At 40.4% G+C, this 24,301-nt stretch overlaps 1 protein-coding gene across 2 annotated transcripts; it reads left to right on the top strand.

Moving 5' to 3' along the window:
• The first annotated feature begins 685 nt into the window (after window positions 1–685).
• On the top strand, window positions 686–24,241 carry ERCC3 (ERCC excision repair 3, TFIIH core complex helicase subunit). 2 transcript variants are annotated; one of them, XM_069781083.1, is made up of 15 exons: window positions 686–779; window positions 925–1,130; window positions 2,320–2,556; window positions 3,213–3,262; window positions 4,649–4,784; window positions 4,994–5,158; window positions 6,221–6,425; window positions 8,090–8,404; window positions 9,589–9,773; window positions 12,971–13,173; window positions 16,643–16,739; window positions 16,925–17,042; window positions 18,198–18,316; window positions 22,366–22,518; window positions 23,371–24,241. In XM_069781083.1, exons 1-15 carry the CDS (start codon window positions 761–763, stop codon window positions 23,503–23,505), a joined length of 2,343 nt encoding a protein of 780 aa, XP_069637184.1. In that variant the 5' UTR covers window positions 686–760; the 3' UTR covers window positions 23,506–24,241. The 2 variants fall into 2 exon arrangements, with proteins under 2 accessions (XP_069637184.1, XP_069637185.1); XM_069781084.1 differs by lacking the exons at window positions 22,366–22,518; window positions 23,371–24,241 and adding an exon at window positions 20,325–22,340.
• The last annotated feature ends 60 nt before the right edge of the window (window positions 24,242–24,301 follow it).

Here is a 24,301-nt window from a genome sequence, read left to right as displayed (position 1 = left end):
GCTTACTAGTTCCGTTTGTCTAACAACCTTCCAAACGTAAAGAAACAAACAAAACCCCCTTGTAATTCTGTGTATGCATTGAATGTGTGCGTGTGTGTATATATATATATCCCAGTAATCTTATTCCACAATTTCATTTCTACATTTTTATGAACTTGTTTTTTAAGGGTACTATGTTTAGTTAGAATAATTAAATATATAAAAGCTTTGAGAGATGATTTACTAGATAAATATATTTTCAGCTGGCTGATGTTCAGAATATTTTTTTAATTTTTGTTTTTAACCATTCGAAATGTATTTGTATTTCCAAAATCAGACACGAATTGTACTTAGAACTATATTAAAACACTCTGTAGGGACAACAGTGTCATTCCTCTTTTAAGAGTTTTGTCCTTTAGAAGAATGCGGAATGTCAGTCTCTCCTCCCTGAATTTCCAATTGGCCGGTTTTTGTGTTTTGGTTTTGTTTGTTTTTTTTTAATTTAAGGTGTGCTTTGCCGAAGCCTGTGTTTTTAATTTATTATTTTGTTACAAATCCCCTTTCTCAGCCTTGGCCCGTTCCCCGGCGCTGCCCGCCGTCACCGAGGCCCCGCTCCCCTGCCCGCCCGCGCCTCCCGTCCGCGCCGGGGGCAGCCCCGGGAACAGAAAATCGACGGCGCTCTCCGTGTGGGTCGCCCGCTCCGCGCCTCCTCCCCTCCCGCGCGGCGGAAGTGACGCGCCGGCCGGCCGCTGGCGTGCGGCGGGGGCGCTGCGCGGCGGCCATGGGCAGGAAGGAGCGGGGTGAGCGGAGCGGGCCGGGCCGGGCCGGGCCGGGCGGGGGGCAGCGGCCCGGCGGGGGGCGCGGGGCCGGGGAGGTCCGCTGTGGGGTGCCGCCGGGCCGGGTGGCGGCCGTGCCGCCCCGTCACGGCTCCGGCTTTGCTCCCAGATAAGAAGAAGTCCAAGAAGCGCCATTACGATGACGACGAGGACGACGAAGACGACGCTCCCGGCAAGGAGTCGCAGGAGGCGGTGCCGTCCGCGGCGGGGAAGCAGGTGGAGGACAGCGGCACCAAAGTGGACGAGTACGGGGCGAAGGACTACCGGCAGCAGATGCCCCTGAAGGCCGACCACGCCTCGCGTCCCCTCTGGGTGGTACGGCGGGCGGGCGGGCGGGGGGGGGGGTGAGGGCGGCCGGGCCGCCCTGCCGCGCCAGCCCTTCCCGTTAACTGCGGTTCGTCACGGAGCGAGGCGCGCCGCGGGCCTGGGCAGGTGCCCCGGCTGCCGCGGGCCTGTCCCTGACCGGGGGAGGTTGGCGGGGGGAAGCTGACAGGGTCGCGTTTGCGGGGGTCGGCCTCGGCCTCGGCCGCTGCCTCGGAGCCAGCGTTGCCCGGGCGCCGCCGGGGTGGGCGAGCGCCGTACCCGCAGCGCCCGTGCGGGCTGCGAGCAGCCTGGGGCCGCCCGAGGCAAGGCCGCCGGCCCCCGCCTGGGAGCGCCTCGGAAAGCCCGGGTGGATTGCTCCCATCCCAGCAGTCTGCTCGCAGGCCCCCCCTCTCTCCGGCATCCCTTGCCGTGGGGGTGCCGTTGACAGGAGGGGGCGGTGGAGCGCCTTGGGCCAGATGTTTCTGGGAGGGAGATAAAATGGCCTGTAGAAGCGACTGCGTTGGCTAATGACACGAGCGGGGTCTCTTGTTGCGGTGACACAGCAGTGGTGTTTGTATGCTGCAATGAAACAGGCTTAAAGACAGTCTGGTCTCATTCTCTGTAACTGGTACCGCTGGTTTTCTCTGCCTTGAAAGAGACAATGATAAACCCGTCCAAGGCTTGGCTGGTACTACCAGCATATAGAGAAGAGGTGGCTGCCCTGCCAGCATCTGCAGGGCGTCTGTTACTGAATGCTGTGGCACACAAGTGCTATCTTTCCTCCTCCATTTCTTCTGTGTAAAAGGAGTGAGGAGTTTTGTTTTGTTTCAGGGCAGCAGGCCTGGAAGATTGCCTCTGCTCAAGCAATTTGCTTAGCATTAGAAAAGAAAAAAATATCCCAACATGTCAGTCTGGAAAAGCTTAATTGATCTGGGTGTGGTTTATTCTTAGTGGCATAGAAGGGACAGGGACAAATCAATCGGGGACCGTTCCAGAAGACAGAAGTTGTATGTTCTTGGGTCTCCTTTCTTCTTTTTCTTGTAACTTCATTGTTAGGGCAAATGCTTTTTTTGAAACTCTATGATGCGTTGCTTCCTAAATGGTGGACTGTCTCAATATCATAACAGCTGCTTTATAGGAAATGCCTGATTCTGTTCAACTAACACTGTTGTGCCTTCAGCATTCCTTTTTATTTCTGTAGGCTCCTGACGGCCATATTTTTCTGGAAGCCTTTTCTCCAGTTTACAAATACGCACAGGATTTTTTGGTTGCCATTGCTGAGCCTGTGTGCAGACCAACCCACATTCATGAGTACAAGCTGACTGCTTACTCGCTGTATGCTGCTGTTAGTGTTGGCTTACAAACAAGCGACATCACAGATTATTTACAAAAACTGAGCAAAACTGGAGTCCCAGATGGAATAATTCAGTTTATCAAGGTAAAACTATTTTATTGGCATTGGAAATATATCTACTGCTACTAGTGAAATCCTTTCCTGCTGCTTCTGCTTAATTGATTTTTTTTTTTAAATTATTCATTGTTTTTACTGTCTTATTCTATTTTGTCACTGTTTCGAGAGAACAGAGGCTTCATCTTATTTTTTTTGTCTTTTTCTATAGTATATTGCTGCACACATACTATTTTCATGATATATCCTGCATGGGGTTTATACCTTAAAAAAAAAAGCAAACTTAAGCATCTGTGCACACTTGCAGCCAGTAGGAATTGTACGTGGGGAAAGTTTCCTCAGATTTGCTCCGGAACAAGACTGTGAACATGGGAGGCAGTCTGGAATAGCCAGGCACTATAAAATATAGCCTGCCTTATCCTGCAAGTATGTTCTTGCAGTCTGGGAAGCAGATTGGAATTGGATATAAAAACTGAATATCTGTGACTCATCTTCTGTGTCAGGTGATGTGTGCATCTTCTGAAAATTCCTTTTCAGGTTTGTTCCGTAAGCATAGCAACATTACAAGTAAATGTTTTATGATACTATGCTTCCCCACAAAAACTTAAACTGCATTGCAGCATTTGGTCCCACACATGGAATCACTCTTTTGCCTATTCCTAACGACTGCTCTTGTCTGTTTGTAGCTGTGTACTGTCAGCTATGGGAAGGTGAAGCTGGTACTGAAGCATAACAGGTAAGTGGCTTCTTTCTTAACTAGCATGGCAGAGGAAGTCTTCCAAATGCACAGGTGTGCATAAATGAGTGGTCTCAGTAGCTGCTGAGTCTTACTGCTCCCAGCTGAGTGTAGCATCTGTCAATACAAGATCGCTTTTTCAGTTGTTGAAAGCGTTTAATACATTAGTCAATGAATTCAGTTTGGCTGTCCTGAGCTACTACTGGTTATCATTATGTTTTTAAAAGTAGGTTGCAAATTTTATATTCTAGCTTGTTTCTTTATTGCTTGGACTTGCAATGTATCCTTAAGGTTTTCAGATAATTGTTTCATTCATTCCTTAGTAATTTACCTGAGCCTGGTTATACAAGTTATTCTACCGCTGTTCTTCAGTCTTGTGTATTCTGACTTGTAGTCCATTAGTCAGGAAGGGTAAGCAAATCCATTGGCAAGAGGTATATGCTTGTTGCAGGGTTGAATCTGATTTGTTTTAAAGGTATAAGATAACGTTGGAAGGGACCTTGAGAGGTCAGCTAGTTGAGAGCTGACCAATTTTATCTAAACCTGTGATTCTGTGGTAGGAAGAGGGAAAGGAAGGAGACAGCAGAAACCCGAAGCCTATGTCTGTACCTTGCCTGTGTTTTCTCTTTATTCCTTTTATTTCTTCTGCAAAGTTCTTTGTTGTCCGGCAGCCATGGATAAGCCCTGGGACTATAATCTAATGCTATGCTTGTGCTGCTGCTTTTTTGAACCTGCTGCTTTGGGTAGAACTAACGCTAGTATTAGTTACTAGCAGGTTTTTGTCCTCTTCCTAGGTGTTTCTGAGAAAAAGATTTCTCCTATGCTGCTTCAGACTTAAGTGTCTCTTGGCTCATATTTTAACTGTGACCTCCAAGGAGCATCATTATTGATGAATTTGCAGGGAGAGAAACAATTTCAGGATGCACTCATTTAAATTTTTAGATGGCTTGTGTTTTGGAGGTTTTAGATTTTTGTCTTTGGGGCTTTTTTGGTCCCATGGCCAGGACTTTAAAACATCATATTCAGTGTTTTCACAGACTTGCCTCAATTCAGTCTCAAAAAAATTGACTTGTGTCACATGTCATAAATAAGACATGTATGTGAGAGGTCTCTCTAGGCAGTTCTGCTGGAGTTTTCCCACTCACATTATGTTAGAGAACATTTGAGTAACATGGATAACGGCAAAGTGCATGACAGTTTTGGTATGAGGCATCTTTTAAAAATTTTGATTGCCATAATATCTTTATTTTTAAATTGCCACCCCCAAGACTGGATACTTGAGAGTGCATCTGGGATAGCTATATATTTAAGCATCAGTGCCACTATTCCTGTAAGTTATTCAGTTGATTAGTTCATAAAAATAGGGGGGTTTGTTCTTAATTTTAGGTATTTTGTGGAAAGTACCCACCCTGATGTCATTCAGCAGCTTCTGCAAGACCATGTAATTAGGGACTGTCGCCTGAGAAATGCTGAGGGTGAAGAAACAGAGCTCATTACAGAGACATTCACAAGTAAATCTGCGGTATGTTGCGCATGTTTCAAAATTATTGAACTAACAGTAGATAAACTGTTGAGTAGTTTGAAGTGGTTATTGTTTGTTTGTTGTATCAGCAGTTGCTTTTGGTTCTATCAGCAATGATCTGTGCCGCCTTAACAAGCCCAAACTGGGAGGGGGGCAGAGTGTGTCTCTAATGAAACCCTTGGTGAAAATTCCTGTCCCATCTATTTCAGATTTCCAAATCCAGTGAAGGTGGCTTTGGTCCATCAACATCACAGGGAACAGATGCTCAAAATAAGCAAGATGTCCCAGCTGACTTATTTGAGTTTTATGAACAGATGGACAAAGATGAGGAGGAGGAGGAGGAAACACAGACAGTGTCCTTTGAAGTCAAGCAGGTACAAGTATTTTAGTCTCTGCATTTGTAGCTTTGAGGAATGTGCCCAGGACTTGCAAATAAGCATGAGAACTTTGTAAAGTACTGTGGCTCTTTGTTTGATAGGGGAGATCGCTGGAAGTCATTAACATTTCTTTCCTTCTGCCTACCAAAATCTTTAAATCTTCCTCTTCTGTACAGAGGGCGGCAGACTGGGCATTGTTCCTTCCCTACCCACAAGGCGTAGTGCTCACAGGCCAGAGAAAGGCTCCAGAGACTGAGGGAGGTTCCTGTCATGTGTGGCCTAGTGTTGCTTTGTGCAAGACAAGGGAGAATTCAGTGGAGGGCAAATCTGCTGTTGGTTTCAGAGTGCTTCCCCCCCTCCCCCCACCCCGTTTTTATTTTGTCGTTCATGTTTGCAGAAGGAACTCTTAGTCGTTCTGATTTTACAGCTTGAGAAGGGTAGCTGGAGGTTGGAGCACAGTCCTGGCTTGACCTTCAGAGAGCTTTTGTAGAATTTCTCAAGTTGTTTTTGGACTCAGTGATTCTAATGATGTCTAAGTGGGGAAACCAGAAATTTTTTAAAAAGATAACTTAGTAGCTATTTTGTTTATTTTAAAAAACCCAAACCAACAACCTCTCGGTGATTGAATCAACCTGTCATTGTGGTGGAATAACTGCATTACCAAGGTATGGAGATTTTCCACATAACAGATGTGCAGCTTTGGTAGGTCCATCTGTGTAACACACAGAACCTTTTGTGTCTGTTATTGAGTTCCTTGTTGCAGGACTTCATAATGTAGTTTAGTCACTGCCGGATAAACAACACATTGGAGATTAATGCGTCATGTTTTTCCATTTGTCTAAATAGCCCTCTCTAATATCAACTGTTATTTAAAATGTTTGAGGGGGCAGGCGTGATCATGAATAAAGGTTTTGGAATAAACTTTAACTCTTGCAAACTTCATGAGCATAAAAAATAAATATAACTTTGCATAGTACTATATAATCTGGTTGTTTGTAAAAAAAAAAAAAAAATTCAGATGTGGAGAATTTACCATCTGACGCTTTGTTTCTTCTTCAGGAGATGATTGAAGAACTTCAGAAGCGTTGTATCCATTTGGAGTACCCCTTGCTGGCAGAATATGATTTCAGAAATGATTCTGTGAATCCTGATATTAATATTGATCTGAAACCTACAGCTGTCCTCAGGCCCTATCAAGAGAAAAGCCTAAGGAAGATGTTTGGAAATGGGCGAGCCAGATCTGGTGTGATTGTCTTGCCATGTGGTAAGTTTCTGGGTTGGTTTTGTTCTTTATTTGCCTGTAGTAAAGCAACTTCCAAATATGACAGCTGCTTAGATTTCAAACAGAAGTAGGGACTGTTCTGGGTACCAATGTGCGGAGTCCTGTTGGTTTTTAGCAAGTGGATGGTGAGGCTGTGGTGAGGGAGAGCCTGGTTAATAGAGCTGTCAGGCATCTGCTTACATCCCTGTAGTGACTGAAGAACTGATTTGTGGTTGTAGTAGCTTCAGATTACCATTCATGCGTTCACTGTTCTCTCTAAGTCAGCTCTGCTGATCTTCCAGTGAATTGTAAAGCTGTTGCCATTGGAATCATTTGCTCCTTGCTTGGGAATGGGGAGACTGGGGGGAACTGGTAATACAAATATGGCATAAGGGGGGTGCAAGGAAGAAAAGAGCTCATGTGCACAAGTTCTGGGCAGGGGAGCTTGAGAAAGAAATGAGGAATGTGCAGACTGGGACAACCTACGGGAAGCAACAGAAGGGATAGAACAGGAGACTGCATGCCAGTGACCTTCGTATTGAGAGTGGAGGAAGCACATGGGAGATATGGCAGGGGCCTGAGAGTGTGTAAGGGATGCTGGAAGAAGTGTGAAGGAGGAATGAAAAGATTTAGGGACTTGCTATGTGAGGGGATGAACGTAGCTGGGAGGGGCAGTGGGAAAGGTCACCCCTAGGGGAAGCTTTCTGTAGCCACCTGGAATTTAACATGCTTTTGAAATTAAGCAAGCATTAAAATGATTGCTTCTAATTGGCAAAGCCATTGTTTACAATTAATTTCTTGAGAAAATACAGTTACGTGTCCAACAGACATTCCAGCTGGTTTTTTAGGAGTGAATATTCCATTTCTTTCTAAGCTCAACATGACCCGGCAGTGTGTGTTTGCAGCCCACAAAGCCAACCATATCCTGGGCTGCATCAAGAGAAGTGTGGCTAGCAGGTCGAGGGACGTGATTCTGCCCCTCTACTCCACTCTCATGAGACCCCACCTGGAGTACTGTGTTCAGCTCTGGGGTCCCCAGCAAAGGAAAGACGTGGACGTCTTGGAGCGAGTCCAGAGGAGGGCCATGAAGATGGTTAGGGGGCTGGAGCACCTGCCTGATGAGGACAGGCTGAGGGAGTTGAGGTTGTTCACCCTGAGGAAGAGGAGGCTCCAGGGAGACCTTATAGCGGCCTACAGGAAAGATGGGGAGGGACTCCTTAACAGAGAGTGTAGTGATAGGACGAGGGGTAATGGTTTTAAACTGAAAGAGCATAGATTTATATTAGATGTAAGGAAGAAGTTCTTCACTGTGAGGGTGGTGAGACACTGGAAGAGGTTGCCCAGAGAGGTGCCCCATCCCGGGAAGTGTTCAAGGCCAGGTTGGATGGGGCTTTGAGCAACCTGGTCTGGTGGAAGGTGTCCCTGCCCATGGCAGGGGGTTGGAACTAGATGATCTTTAAGGTCCCTTCCAACCCAAACCATTCTATGATTCTGTGATATTTTTTTTTTAAGACTATTATAGTGAAGAAACAACAAAGAATTTGCCCTTACGTGATTTCATATCCTCTCACAGTTTTCCTGTTTTCTTTTGCTCTTTTTTTTTTTCCCCTCCTACTCCAGTAGTATCTGAAAGATGACTAATAAATATCACTCTTCTTCCCCTGCAGGTGCTGGCAAGTCTCTAGTTGGAGTGACAGCTGCATGTACGGTCCGCAAGCGGTGTCTGGTCCTTGGTAATTCTGCAGTGTCTGTAGAGCAGTGGAAGGCCCAATTCAAGATGTGGTCTACCATTGATGACAGCCAGATATGTCGGTTCACTTCTGATGCCAAAGACAAGCCCATTGGCTGTTCTATTGCTATCAGCACATATTCCATGTTGGGACACACGACGAAAAGATCCTGGGAAGCAGAAAGAGTAATGGAGTGGCTTAAAAGTCAAGAGTGGGGCCTTATGATACTTGATGAAGTACATACTATCCCTGGTAAGGAAACGGTGTGCAAACCTTTCATGTTATTTACACTGTTAATGTTACTCTGCTCTTTTAGAAGTGGTGTTTTTTGCTGTCTTTTCTTGTGATTAATATAGTGAGTAAACCATAGCTTAGTTTTGAGACAAGTAAACCGCCTTGTTCTACTTGCTTTTTTCTTTTTTTTTTCCCCCTGATACTACAGAGTTTGAGCTGACTGTTAGTTTTCTGAAACCCTTCGAATTAGACACTGTATTTTCTATAATGGCAGTGTAAAATACAAGTGCCTTTTTCTGTGTAGGTTGATGAAGTGCTCTTAAGATACCTGAACTACATTTGTATAATTTTGCTGTAGATGAATTTGAAGAGGAGAGGAATTCATTTGCCTTTCCTTTCGAGATATAGTGGCACTGTAGGCTAGCTTTTAGTATCTATTTCTATTCAATAAAATGAGTTACCATAGTGATTACTGTCCAGAAATAGCTCTTGTATTTGAAATTACTATGTAATTGAGATCTACACTATTGGAAAGCAATAATGTAGTATTAAAGTGTCTGTGGAATAAACCTGGCTAAAAATACCACCCAGGATTCTGCTAGCTGCTCTACCTTGTTCTCATGATTTCATTTGAATATAATTTGGTGTCTACAGAAATGATGGATTTCAGAAGTAGACCTTGATGACTAACTGCCATTTTAGCAAAGTAGCATGTTGCTGCCACTGTTCTTTCACTTTTGTTCTTTCTTGGTTTCATAAAAGTTAAGGTATAGAATCTCCTCTGTGAACTCTAGCAATACTAAGGATGAACAATTCTGTCATATACTGGAAGTCCTGAATGTGACAGTTAGCCAAGAGTCCTTGTGTCATAGTTCTTTCTATGAAATACTGTGTGGCCTAAAACAAGCCATGTAATCTCTGAATATATTGATTTTCTCTCAGGAAATGGGAAATAATAAAGATGCCAGAAGGTTTACAGGGATTTTCAAAGTACACTGAAGATGTAAACTAAAGCTGCAATCAGCATGAAGTTTTGCTGTAACGCAGATTTGTTAGAATTGTACATAAAATGGGGTAAAATTTCCCAACATTGTGTTTGCTTTGTGTTCAGGAGTTGATGAAAGTGGTTTTTTTAAGTTGCAGTATTTGTCTTCTAAATCCATTCAGGAAAGTAAACAGAAAATTTGTCTTGCATTTCTTAGCAAAAATGTTCAGACGTGTGCTCACTATTGTACAAGCTCATTGTAAACTGGGGCTGACTGCTACACTGGTCAGAGAAGATGATAAAATTGTTGACCTGAACTTCCTGATCGGACCAAAGCTCTATGAAGCCAACTGGATGGAGCTGCAGAACAGTGGCTACATTGCTAAAGTCCAGTGTGCTGAGGTGATGCTCTGCTTTTTGGTACTACTAGTGTTTATTTAGTATGTGTATAACTTCTTTTTTAAGGAAGATATATAAAATTGTAAGTATTTAACTGGGAAAAACAGGTGCCCTGAAGACTTTTCATTTACTTTGTAGTTTAGGCCATGTTGTCGCTGGTCAATATGAACATGTGGTAGGCAAATCCAGTAGCCGCATGTTCTTCAGAGGGACTTCAGCACTATTCCTGTTTGTGGGGATTGTGGTGCTTGATCGGCTGTCTCCAAGTCAGCATTCAGAAATGTGAACAGTGGTTGCAGTATTGTAGACCTAGTTCGATGCCATTGACGTTTGTGTTGTCTGACTTGACTTTGTATCTTAAGCTCAGTTCTCTGTGGTAGCGTAACATCATGTTATGATGAGCATAACATCAGATGGTATGCTGGAAGCTTTTTAGAGACTTCTTTAGAGACTTCAATTGGCAGACAGTCTGTAGTTGTTTGAGGAAAATTCTTGTAACTCTTAAAATGAAGAAGGATAATAGAAAGTTTTAAAAAGTAAGAAAACACCTGCTTATTTCAAGCCTGAATGCACGAGGGTGAAAATTGAAAACATAGGACTGGATCTTACTATTTCTTTCCAATATAATGGTGTGACCTCTGTTCTTTCCAGCATATGAATGAGAGAAAAATCTGGTATCAGAGAAGTGGAAACCTTTCACACAGGCATGTTAGAACATTAAAGTAACCTTTCTAGGTCAGACTAAAGGTCTAACTATATAGTCTCTGGTAATTGTCAAGGAAGATACTTAGGGAAGAGTATAGAAACAGGGCAAACATATCTGTTACTTCTCATACTTCTCCAAGTCCTCAATTATTCACGAGCTGTACGTGGTTTCTGTGTAACCATCAGTGGGTTTCTTTTTCATGAACTTGTCCAGACTCCCACTGAACGGAAGTAAAGTTTTAGTAGCTGCAGTGTGCAATGGTAGAGTTTCATCACTCTCTCTTGGGTTTTTCCTGGGGGTTTTTTGCTTTCTTTTTCGTTTTTTTTTGATTGTTGGGGGGGGGGTGGTTTGTTGTTGGTTGTTGTTAGTTTGTTTTCTTTTTTTTAAACCTGTCTTGCTAGTTTCATGCAATTCTTCCTAGCTCTGGTGCTGGAATAAAAGATGCAGATGCAGGTCAGCTGTTCTTCTGAACTTTGTGCAGACTGGAGGTTGTAGAAGAAAAAAAACCTCACAACTATTTTTAAGTAATAGAATGCAAGGGTAGAGCATCTAGAAAATAACTGTCTTGAGGGGAAAGTAACCAGTCTGCAAAATCAAATTTGACTGTTTAGGCACTTTGGTTAATTCTGCCTTGGGAGCATAATTCTTCTCAGTCCCTGAACTTCCCTTTAGACATTGAAAAGTGAAGCATGGGCTGCCTTTGTTCTGAATGATGTGAAAATTCTGCAAATTTGTATTCTTCAGGCCACTGTTTTGAAATAACATTCAGTGGGACTACCAAAAGCAAAGAATGAAAAAAAGCAATGTCGATGCCTGATAAATAACAAGTCTAATACATGCACAACTGCATTGCATATTTGTTTGGATTTTCTTGACATGTTGTTGAGAAGTAGCATCTTTAATCAACTTGGCTTATTCCCCATAGCCAAGAAAGATGTCTGGTCCGCTCTTTAAGTGTGGTTCTTTCCAGGTGGCAAGAGAGGGCAGTTTTGCTGTCTGATAAGGCAGGTCGTGGTCATTGCAGGTGCTACTCTTTCACTGCTCTAAAGGAGAACAAGCAGCACAGTTTAAAGAGTTAAAAGAAGTTTAAAAAAGAGAACAAGCCTGTTCTTTAATTGTATTTTCAGGGTTTTGTAACTTAGAAATAATACTTTCCCTGCTGCCATACTAAGTTATTGGTTTGAAGTGTGCATCTTGCAAAATGTAAAAATGAAAAGATTATTGGAGTGAGAAGATTTTATCCATTTCTAAATCCAGAAGAGATTGCAAATACAAATCAAAATATATTGTTTGCCATGTAGTCAGAAGCATTGAGCAATAGATGAAGTATTTTACTACAATCAAATGTTCAGTATTCATATCTCATTCTCACTTTGAAATACTCTCTTCTGATTTAAGAATTTTAAATCTTTCATATAGACAGCATACAACAACAGCAGTGCCTATTCAATGCATAAGTTTATTGTTAATGTAGTTAAGGGATTAAAAAAGCCATCTCTAGCATTTAACTCACTGGAAGAAATGTTTTGAAATAAAAAAGTAGTTCTTAACAGTACAGAGCAATTCAGATTGTTTAAATAAACTTCTGTAAATTGTCACGTAACTTCCTTAGCTGAACAATGGTTATGAAAGAGACTTTTCTTTGCAGTAGTCTGTTAATTTGAACTGTGCAGTGGATATAGGGGAATAACCCATGTACAGCAGAATGACTGTCTTCTAAATTATATGCACTATGGATAGTGTCATTATACACTATAGATAGTGTCACTGCATTGGCATAAACTTTTAAACTTCATAATTTTTTCTATTTTCTTGCTACAGTAGAAAAAAATACCTCAGTAAGCCTAGACTTGTGCAGTGCTATGATATGTATTTACATAATAAAATAATAGTTAGGGAAACCTGTTGAAAACTTCTAATCATTCCTAGCGTTTTGAAAGGTGTAGACTCAATAGCTGTTAAAATAAAGGTCACTCCTTTGTGGGTATATGAAAAAAAGATTGGTAAATTTGTTCTGTAATTAAGACTAAATGTGTCTCTGAGCTTTCAGAATATGGATGAAAATTAATTTTTATGGAAAAAGCTTTGACTGCTGTGACAGGGTGATTACACAGACAGTTAATGCCTTTAATTATTGCTCTGTAAAAAGTAGTAGCATTCAGTAAAATTACCAAGTATGAAAGATAAAGGAAATATCTTCCAGTCCTGTTCCAGTCCTGCTGCCTATTTCTGTCATGGATCTCGCTGCCGAAGCATTGTGGAAGGCCAGAATATTAATGAGGTTAAACAGTTTGGCAGTGCTGGGGACTACACCAACCAATAGCTTTCATTTTAGTACAGATATTACTGTGTTAAAATCTGTGGCCTGTGTTATATAGAAAGTTATAATGCATTATCATCCCCCCCAGTATCTTTTCAATTCCCATGGGAATAAAATAAATAAATAATGGAGGGTTACTTTGTGTGTGCATGTATGTATGTTTTTTAATTCTAGGTTTGGTGCCCAATGTCACCTGAATTTTATAGAGAATACGTAGCTATCAAAACAAAGAAACGGATACTGCTGTACACCATGAACCCAAATAAATTCAGAGCCTGCCAGTTCCTGATTAAGTTTCACGAGCGACGGAATGATAAAATCATCGTATTTGCTGACAATGTGTTTGCACTGAAGGAATATGCAATCAGACTTGGCAAGTAAGTGTTTACAACTAACAACGGCACCGTTGTTTTCCTCCTTCCTGGAAAATTGTCTTGTAATCTCACAGCTTTCAGTAGTCTTTAGATGTTTCTTGTAATACTTTAACTCCAATCTTACTATATAAAAAGGAGCTCAGGAGGGCATTTTTTTGGATGGATTTTATTGGCACTGCAACATTATTTTGGTGTAGAACTGTTTGAAAAGAACCTCTGTTTAGTACTTGCCTCAAGAGGAGTTTTCATCTAAGATTCCTGTGAAAGACTGCTAGTATTTCTCAATCCATTTTATTATTATTAAAGCCAGTGGAAAAATGAGGGACTTTAAAAAATATCACTAGAACTATTTCTTTAACAGACGGTAGCTTCTCCCGACTCTCTGAGACAGAGGTTTTCAAATATACACTCTCTGGAGTGTATCAAGATCTTCTGAGACCCAGGGCATTCCTCTTCAGATTCTCAAAAGGTCTTAACCTTAGGTTTTTTAGATAAGACAAGCTTTTTGGGGATCTGTGCTGTACCAGCGGATATGGGTCCCATGAGCTCCTCCGCTACCTTAAATGACTCTAACGTGACTGCAGTTAGAGAAGGTTGTACAAATAGAGTTTAATGAGGGGTTAGCATCAGTGTGTTTGTAGGGTTTGGGGAGGGATGATCAGGGAGAGTGTTTGCCAGGATAAGGCATAGAGCAGTTATTGGGGAAAATAAGCATAGAAGCTGGCCTTATCCTTTCTTTGACAAGTCCAAATAACACCTGCTTGCTGGAAGCTGTGGGGCATTTTGACTGTGTATGATTTCATGTCTAGGAATTTCAGCAGTACTTCTTAGCAAAACCACAAACAAGCCTTACACTTTCCAAAACTCATGATCGGTTTTGACTGTAGTTTAACAGCCATGTTGTGTTGGCTTGCTGTGACATCAAATAGTAAGCAGAGCTAACGGTACTGGATGAATTCCAACACCCGTGGTCTCCTTCATCATTTTTTTTAATCTGTCTGGACAGAGATTAGCTGTAATGATGCCTCTGGAATGTCTCTAGCAGTGTTCAGTGCACCACAGAAAAAGCCTTTAGCGAAGGCGATGCTGGGGCGGGAGCTTGCTAAGTAGCACAACAGTTGTTAAGTGGGGTAGACGCTGTAGAAGCACAGCAGGAAAAACAGTTGAAGAAATATTAGGTGCTTACTTTTCATGTTCTTGAGTGAATTCTCCATTCCTCACATCATTTATGGAGCTCCAGGTTATATGGCTGTCAGTGTTAGAAAGAAAGGAGGCTTGCAGTGCTGGATAAAGATGAGGGAGTCTTTGTTTTAACCAGAGAATTTTCTGTCATAGTTTGCTGAAACAGGCTGAAACAAAGGGAGCTGTTGGTTTGGGTGAGTCAGGAATTACATGTGTAAGGAGGAGAGAGCAGCCCAGGGGTTACAGCGGTAGTGGCTGGGGGTGTCTGCCCGGCCTCTGCTGGCCCAGTAGGAGGATGGTTCCCGCTGCACTTCTCATGACCTGATTCAAGCACGTAGGGTGGGTGCGCTCCGGGAGAGATGGCCATTGTCTGGCTGTCTCTGCCGGCTCCTCCCTTACCCCCCCTTTCCCTCGGTGCTAGCAGGGAAAGACCATGCACATGGCAGGAATTATTTTGACTATAATTTTGGGGGCTGCAGAATTCAAATTTACTTAGCCACCTTTTACTCTGTCATGAGTCTGTCATCCCATGAGTCTGTCATCCAGTGTCATATAGCTCATGTGCTGACTGTTTTTTACTGGCGTTATTAATATCTTTAAATCACTGTTTCTGGAGGACTATGCCTCCATGGTTTTGACAGTTATGTCAGTTAATAGGAGAGGGATCTGTCTTTCCAAATTTCTCAAATGTCTTTTTGCAGCGAGGAAAAGGAGTCAACAAAAAAAAAAAGTAAATTTTGCATTGGATGTTCTAGGTTCAGGAACGTGGTCAGATATATGTTAATGAATCATTGCCAAGTAGGATCTGGGCAGGTTAAAATGGAGGATTGATAGCCAAGAGTTCTAGGTTACTCTGTTCTTAATAAAAAACGTGTTTGAACACCTTCTTGATGGCTTTAAGAAACAGAAGGCTCACAAATGCTTTAGATGCAGTTTAAATCTTCCATTTAACTTTTGTTGGGGATTAAAATCATCACGATTTAAATATTAAATGAAATTTTAAATAAGGCTTAAAATATTACTGAATGCTACTAATTGAAAAACAATGGTATTTTTTCAGAGTTGACTAATTTGCCACTTTCATGTTCTAGCTGTGTTTTTCTAAAAATCTGGTTAAATACACTAAGTAGAAGAATTAGATTACAGGTAACTAGGATTGTTCGGTAAAAGAAAAACTAGAATAAAGTTTGTAGTAAAGAAAGCAAGAGGAGCCAATGCACAGGAATTAGTTGGTAAGAATAGAAAACCTTAGTACTGTGCACTGCATGTTTACGTTCAGCTACCACCCATGTATTTGCAATATTAAAAGGTAAATGAAACATTTGAGGTTGTTCCTTGTGTTAGAAATAATGTGTGGAAGTGGGAACAAAATAGAAATTGTAGAACTTGGTTCCTGTTATTTGGAGATGCTTGTTAACATGCATTTGGAAAAGTAGTGAAACAGATGAAAAAGCAGTGGCTATGCACTCCTGCATGCCTCTCATTTTTCGTGTGGGCTTTGCCGTTTCTAGCTGCTTGCTTTTTTTTTTTTTAAATCTGCTGAGGCAGGAGGAAAACAGCCAGAGTCTAGAGAGAATCTTGGAAAATTCATAGTAGCCCAAGTTACTCATGAAGTCTGTGGGTGACTGAGAGTTTGTGTGAGCCTTCTGGGTTGAGATATTAAATGTTGCAGGTGAGTCATTGTCAAACGTTAGAAACCGTAAGTGAAATGCCACTGTGAGCTGCTCGTGGCCATGGAATGTTTGGGACCTTGTTCTCATTTCAGTAGATTCAGAAGGTATTAGGAGGGGCAAGAGGTTAGCTTCAAAAGCAAAAATAATTCTCCCAGAACAATATCCAGCAGCCAACTTGTGACACTCAGCATGTCATTGATAGAGAAGCCTAGATTTTCAAGTGTTTAAATAGGAAGTAAAAGTTGCAGCTGTCAGTGTGCTAACTCAGTAGATTTGGGGGAAAAAAATCTCTTATTTTAACCGCTGCCTTCAGTCTTTCATGTAGGCTTAGCACATGCATTCAGTCTGTTGATACATAGCTTCATTGGTGCATGTAATTGCAAAACATTTATAACTGTCGGAATTTATTTCTGGCAGACTGGGTTGTGGCAGAGGGTTCCACAAACAATTGTGCAGCTGCCATAAATAGCCAAACAAGCTGTAAGTAAACTGTAAGCTGTACCAAAATCTGTTTTGTTTTGTGTACTGTGCTCCCTGCCATGGTATCTTAGTACCTCATAAGAAATGATTGACAAATCTTGAATTGATTTAATTTGCATATGTTCTGTTCTTTTCAGACCCTACATATATGGTCCTACTGCACAAGGAGAAAGAATGCAAATTCTACAAAACTTCAAGCACAATCCAAAAATCAACACTATTTTCATTTCCAAGGTAAGTGAGGACATTCAGTCCTTATGCCTATCTTCAGAATGAACTTCATTTAAGAGTAAGTTATACATGCATGTTGTGCATTTGACATCTTTGTATCACAGGTCACAAAGGTGTACTTTGTATTAAGTCTTTGTTGATCATATATGGAAATAAGATACTGCTCAGAGGCTGCTTCTGTGTTACAGGTAGGTGACACATCCTTCGATCTGCCAGAAGCCAATGTTCTGATTCAGATTTCGTCCCATGGTGGGTCTCGAAGACAGGAGGCTCAAAGACTGGGGCGAGTGCTGAGAGCCAAAAAAGGTAAATGAGGTGGTTGTTGGGCTCTGGGCCTTGGGTCATAGTATCATAGAACTGCAGAGAAACTGAATATTCGTGATACTTCTTTATATTGGCCTTGGATTATGTTTTAGTCAAAGAGAATATGCCTATATACCAGTGAATGAAAGCATTTTCTGGGTCAGTAAAGCTTTGTCTTGGGAAAACTTCCAAAGGACAAAAAAAGCTGAAGGAAAGTGAACTTTTTGTTTTTTGGTGGTTCTTTCACTTTTTCATTCCTTGATAATTTCCTTAACATGGAATCGTTTTTAAAAAATGGTAGTATTACTCTAAAAAGCAAGTCTCTAGAAAGCACATTTTTGATACTGCAGATTACTTTCTTCTAAAAATGGGATTTGTTTCCAACTAGTTGTTTTTTTGCAAAACATAACCAAGGAGCTTTTTGTTTAGAAGAATGATTTTTAAAACACCTTCTACTTGCACTCTAAGATCTGCATACACTTATTTTATGTGCAGTTTGTGCTTGTTACAGCTGAGCCTTTGTTTGAAAATGCATCCAAAACCTATGTTAGTGAATTAACAAAGTCTTAGTGAAACCTTGGGTTTTAAAAGATAACCCAGTGCTGTTTGGATAATAGATCTTATGGACTGCAAGTTTAAAAAAATAAATTGTACGCAGCCTGGTATATCCTGGGTTTCAAATAGCCCTATGAATTCTTAGCTAAATATCTTTGTCTCACCTTTTTTAATGCAAAACCGCTGCAAACACTGGTTTACATTGATAAAACTTCTCCTTTGTCTTTTTCTATTGAACTTTTTTGACATGTGTTGCAATCCTTGCTTTTGACTTTTTACTTCTTCCTTACATTATAGACTTAAAAATAATTTTATCTTTCACCTTGCCTAGCATAATAAAGAAGCAGGTTCTTTTCAGAGCACCAGTGTAATTGTGCTTTCTGTTTTTTCCTTTTCACCCATTCTGAAGTTATTAAGAACAAGAGTAGGAATTTCTATGCTGTGTACTTCGTCAGTCAGTTTGTGTAAGGTCTGGGTGCAGCTAAACTTTGCAAATTGTTTTTGTGGAGAGACAACTTATTTAAACACCAGTATTCAGTCCTTTTTTGTTCTTTGTTGCAGTGTTCCAAATGGAACTAATCACTCAGTGTCTTTGTCTCCTAGGCATGGTTGCAGAGGAATACAATGCCTTTTTTTATTCTCTTGTATCCCAAGACACTCAGGAAATGGCATATTCAACAAAGCGACAACGGTTTCTCGTAGATCAAGGTTATAGCTTCAAGGTAACTTGTCCCTTCTATTTATTATAATTGTGGCCTAAGAATATAACTCATATTCTTTCACGTTAGTGCTAGGTCAAATACTTGAGAATACTGCTTATGGAGTGTGTTAATGAAGGTTTTGCTCGCAAGCAAGAACTGTTCCAGTATTGTCTTATCATCTATATTACTGTGAGGGTAGATACAAGTAGCTTAGTACAGCTTCTAGAAAAGTAAGTATTCTAACTTCCAACCAAGCACCCATTGGGGAGTGAAGTGGAACGTTACTTGCATGGTTGGTTTATATTTATGCTGTTCAGTTGTCCATCCATGCAGGCCTCCTATTATACATTATCATACTGGTTATGCATAAAGCATTGCTGATAGGTATTTATGTCATAGTGGCCGGCAGCAATTCAGAAAACTTCCAAAATATCACAAGTCACAAATAATTTCCAAAGAACTCCAGTTTCAGACCAGTATTTCACTAGGGGAAGAAAATCTTTTTCTTTATGGCTAAGGACAACATACAATGAGCGGGATTCATCCGTCCTACATTGATACATCTGACTCTGGGAATCATAAAGTTAGGTGTCTGAAGTGTCTAGCAACCCATTCCAAAACAAATACCTTTCAGGGATCCTTGTCTACACACTAGTCTCGTGCACCATTTCCACAGTGCTGTGCAAAGCCTGCAGTGGTACAGAAAATCAGTCAGGATGCAGACTTGTTGATACGGTGGTTCTGTGTTAGCAGAAATTATTCTGGCTAATGGTGGTCTTCAGACTGTGCCAATTTAGCTTCCACCAACAGTTTGACTTTCCTCTTGTAATGTTCTCTCATGGAATGAAGTATATCTCCAAAATCACTGGGTTGAATGTTAAGTGATTAAGAAATGACAGAATTTACTGCAGGAAAAGACTGTTACTGCAGAGTAGAAATCTTCTGACCTAAAACTAAACCACACCCCTCAAAATAGAGAACATTTTCAGTGTTGACAATGTAACAGAGTCATGACTTGAAAGTCAGAAGTTTCCCCTAAATTCCCTTTTGTAAAGGGCTGAATGCTGTCTCATTGCTCCCAGACATACTTGAAAATTATCACCCCTTGTACTTCAGTTTATTATGTATTTCTGTGTGTCATCTTCTTCCAAACATAAAATCTCACTCCACTAAAGCTCCTCTATTTTATAGATTTCATGGTGTATCTCATTTATTTTTCTTCTAATACATGGGCTGCCCCATGTGCTCATCTATTGGGTTGTTAAAGGCAACAGAGTGTCATGATAGCTCTTGCTTTTAGGTAAATATTCCTTTACAAAACTGGAGTTTACTGCTCTGATTAGAGGCCTTCCCAATAAGAAACGTTGCTAAGAAGAAGAGTAAAAGATAAGGCTCCCATATCTGCCTTTAGAGAACAAGCTCAAGCTTATGGTGTTGACAGAATCATGCAAAGATTGCATGAGGTGCCAGGGCAGGCAGCCTCCACTGGATTGCACTTCAGCTATTTCAGAGCTTTTCCTCATGAGGCATACATGCAGTACGGGACATCCCTATGGGTAAAGCCTTGCTGAACTGCAGTTATGCTAAAGTAAATAATTGCTCTGTAATCAGTGGTCCATTAAAGAGAGCTTTAAGGGGGTCCTTACAGTGAAACAGACATGCCACAGTCTTTATAGGTAAAAACCTTGTTTTGCTTTGTAGTGAATGTATTTTGACAAAATTGTAGATCAGTACTAAGCTGCAACTAATTACAGCAATTGCATCTATGCGGCTATGGCCAAGAAGATTAGACAAATCCCTTATATTTGAATGCTTTGGATTTTAGAACCAAGAAAGAGGCTAAAATAGAGGGATTTTTATTTTGCAAGGAAGACCTAGTGCTAGGAGCTTTGGTGTAATATTGGAAAAAAAGCAGTGCAAGTGGCAGTTCAGTATCTGGAGCAACATTTTAGCTGAACAGTACTGGAACATTCTTTATTTGCAGTTTAGGATCAAAATGTTAGAATATCTATTTTCTTCTGTTTGCCAGACTTTAAGCCTTAGTCATAGCTGGCATCAAAGAATAATAGGGGTGGAAGAAACTTCCAAGAAGCCATCTATTGTGTTTCTTCATTCCAAGCCAGGATCAACTATGTGTATCTCATTCCCAGCAGATCTTATTCTTCCAAATACGGACACTCTACCTCATCTTTAGGTAATTATTTCAGTACTGATGTCCTCTCCTTCAGAATTTTTGTTCCTAAATTACTAAAAATTTATTACTCCTTTAAAAGGGTAACAGTCTTTTCTTCTAGGACTTACTTTCTTCTCACCATCTCTCAATGGCTCCATTCTCTGCCTTTCATCAAAAAGAGGACCGGAATAATAATATTTTTTTGCTAAATCACATATTTTGTCTTTGCTTCTTAAATAGGAGTCTTGTCATCACAATTTACTGCTTGGAGTTTACTGCTAGCAGGTTTTATTGATTAGCTAACCATAGTTCAATTATTTACTGTATCGTGTTTTTATTTAGAGGCTGAATGTAGGCTATATTCAATTTTAAACCAATAGCAGAAGAACTCACTATATCAAAGAATTGGGGATAACTTTAAACTTGGCATCTGTTGAACAGCTTAAAAAAATGATGATGCAGCAGGAATTCTTTCCATTCTATGAATCACGTTCGTACTGTTTTGCAACCACAACTGGAAACAGGCTAATGCAATTTAAAACTGATTTTTGTGACTCCTTTTTCTTTGGTTTTGAGATGATCATAGGTCATGCCCTTCTAAACAAACAGAGGGGGGACCATAGTGTTCCTTTAGCCATATAGTAGGACAGGTTGCTTCCCTGAATGGATTCTTAAAGCTAGGACGTTTCTCATGAAGACATCCGTGTTTGAATTCGAAATTGCCATTGACAACAGCCCACAACACCGATTATTTGTTCTAGTATTTCACTACCACATTTTTCAAAAACAGTACTTTGCATCTAATGTGGATTTGTTTTACCTTAAGCTGTATTTATATTTTTTTAAATCAGTCTTTGTGATCAGATCGAGCCAAGATTACTGAGGTAATTAGTTTCTAATTGTATTAACTCAAGAGGTAAGCTGAAAAAGAAAGATGAGGAGGGGAAACACTATGTAAGGGAAATGGCTGAATTAGAATGTCTTTCTCAAAACTTATTCAGGTTGGAAACATAGTGGGAAAACTGAGACTCTCATGTATAAACATACGTTTACCAGAATGCATTTAACTGCAGGAAAAAATCTTGTGAAATTTTCAAAATACCTCTAATTAAGAAAGCAAGATGCCTATTATAAAGCTTTATAAGAGAAGCTTGAGAGCTTTTCAGTTCTTCAGGAGGTTTTTCAGCTAATGACATGTATGGCACTGTATTGCCAGTAGATGGCATGTGCCCTGCATCCATCGTCATCGAATTTCAAAGAGAACAAACGTAACAGCTAAGTTACTTTGTGTCTAAGTACACAAACGTTGAAAGAGTCCTTTTGCTGTGCTGCTGGTGCTTAGTTGCAGGTTGTTGCATTGTCTCTCAACGACTCATCATACATCTCAACTTGTTAGGGCTTTTTCTCCCATGTTCCTCAATGTTTATTGCTAAATTCTCAGTGTTGGGAAAGCTAGAGGATTACTTTTGTTAAATATAAAGTACTAGTTCTTAAACTAGACACATCTAGAGCCCACAGCATGAAGCTAACCTTGCAGTAAGTTGAGTATTCATCTGAGCTATATGTGCTTTGGTCAGGTTCTTGGTCAAGCTGGTATGGACAGTGTTTGGCTGACATTCTCTGTCCAGATCTTTTCTTTTTTTTTTTTCCCCCAAAGGTTTGTATTTTGCATTTCCAACTAGGGTATAACAAGGGATGTGGGTGTGTGCATGTGTGTACACCACTTAGCAAGATTTTCTATGTATCTGCACTATCCATAGTGTTAAGCTGTTCATACTATTAATAAAAGTTGAAGGCAGTTCCAATAGGATGCGGAATCAGAAATCCTTGTCTTGGTTTTGAATAGTTAGCACTGAGGAGGAAGAGCCCTCACCTTGTACTGTGCTCTGTTTCTTAGGTAATAACAAAGCTTGCGGGCATGGAGGAAGAAGAACTTTCTTTTTCATCCAAAGAAGAACAGCAGCAGCTTCTCCAGAAAGTCCTGCAAGCATCTGACCTGGATGCTGAGGAGGAAGTAGTCGCTGGAGAATATGGTTCAAAGTCAGCTCAGGTAATGAAGAATGCTTTGAAAAGGATGACCACAAACGTGACAGAACTGGACCATTTCATTTTAGTTCTAAATGTGGTGCCGTCATTGATGCCCTAGTATCTTTGCGAAACATTGGACAACAGATTTTTTTATTTTTTTTTAATCTGCATTAGCATTTAGCTATTTGAGTAATTCACTTGTTGGGCATTAGAAAGAAGTTAGACATGGAATTCATGTCCTTCTCCCTCATGTTTGAGGGAGAAGATGACAGATCTGTTGTTACAGGTTTGGAAGTAAATATTCTAAGTCACGAGCAATGAAAATATTTTAAAACATTTTTAAGATACGGATATGTCACAGCACATACTCTTTTGTGACACTGTGCTCCTTGAATCATGCCCTGATTTCCTCATGCCCAGAGGGCAGAAGCCTAAGGGCCACTTTTGTTCATTTTCAAGAGAAGTACTATTATTATAGGTAGTAGTTTGACATTTTCAGCAGCAGATGTGAGGAAAAATAAATGGCCTGAAAGATTTATTGATACATAAGGTAAAGTCAAGCTACAACGTGGTAATAATTTTCTAGGGTTAATTTTTAACTGAATGGCATTGTGCTGAAATGCATTAGGAATTCCCACTGCAAGGTATCTTTCCATATTAAACCTTACATACGTTTGTATACTTATGATGAGTGGCAGGCAGGCAGTGATTTTCTTTGTAGAAATTTTTCTTAAGAAAAAAAACTTTGAAGGCTTTTTTGGCATTAAGATCACTAAATAAACAGTGCTGCCCAGTAGCCAGGGGGCATCACGAGGTTAGAGTTGGTCTGTCTAATCACACACAAAGCATGTGTTTTTTCTCCCCTTACTTGCAGGTGTCACGTCGCACAGGCACAATGAGCTCTATGTCAGGAGCAGATGATACGGTTTACATGGAATACCACTCTTCACGGAGTAAGGCATCTTCAAATAAACACATCCATCCACTATTTAAACGCTTCCGGAAATGATGTCCTTCATGTGTGCATTTTGTTAAAACTGTGGATCCATGTACCTGATTCCATAACTAAAAATATGGAGTTGAAATTTCTGACAGGTCCTTTAAAAGACTTTTTTTTATATGCATCTATATGGCCACATATTTACTTAGCAATATATGTGCTTTCATGGGCGAATGTGAAAGGAAAAAAGGAACTAAATCTTACCACAGGAAAGATATTATCCAGTGACTGGATCCTGGTTATACCTGTCTGGTTTTCAGGGTAATTAATAGAATTTATTTTTATCAGCTGAAGACCCTTTTTCAGAAGAATTCTGGAAAGGTTTTGTAAATGGCATTTGTACTGATGTTTGAAATATTATTTATCTGATTATTGTGTCTGCTCAACAAAATACTGTTTTTAAAAATGCTTAAATAAAAATCATTCATTGAGCTGAACAAATCCTGGTAGGAGCACTTTACATAATATTTTTAATCTGGGAGCTAATTTATACTTATGACTTAACCTGTCTTAAAATTCTAACAAATTGTTTGGAAATATTTTGAAGTTCCAAGACAAGGAGAAAGAGGGACTCTGTCTCCAAAGTAAACTCAAGGAAAGTGTTTAGTAAATACAAATAAATTCTGTGCTCCGTTTTTCCTCATTTTTCTTGCTACTGTTGAAAAGTTACTGAAATAAAAGCTGTTTCCCTTGTCATTTATATTCTATTTATTAACCATGCAATAAAACCATCTTAACTGCTAAACAGTGCAATGTTACTGCAGAAGTTACTGAATCAAAGTGTTTTGACTTGTCATAAGGTGAG

Source organism: Haliaeetus albicilla, chromosome 4 (genome assembly GCF_947461875.1).
Source record: "Haliaeetus albicilla chromosome 4, bHalAlb1.1, whole genome shotgun sequence".
NCBI classification, from domain to species: Eukaryota; Metazoa; Chordata; class Aves; order Accipitriformes; family Accipitridae; genus Haliaeetus; species Haliaeetus albicilla.
The sequence above is the reverse complement of the archived record's forward strand: the minus strand, read 5'-3'. Positions and strand labels throughout refer to the sequence as shown.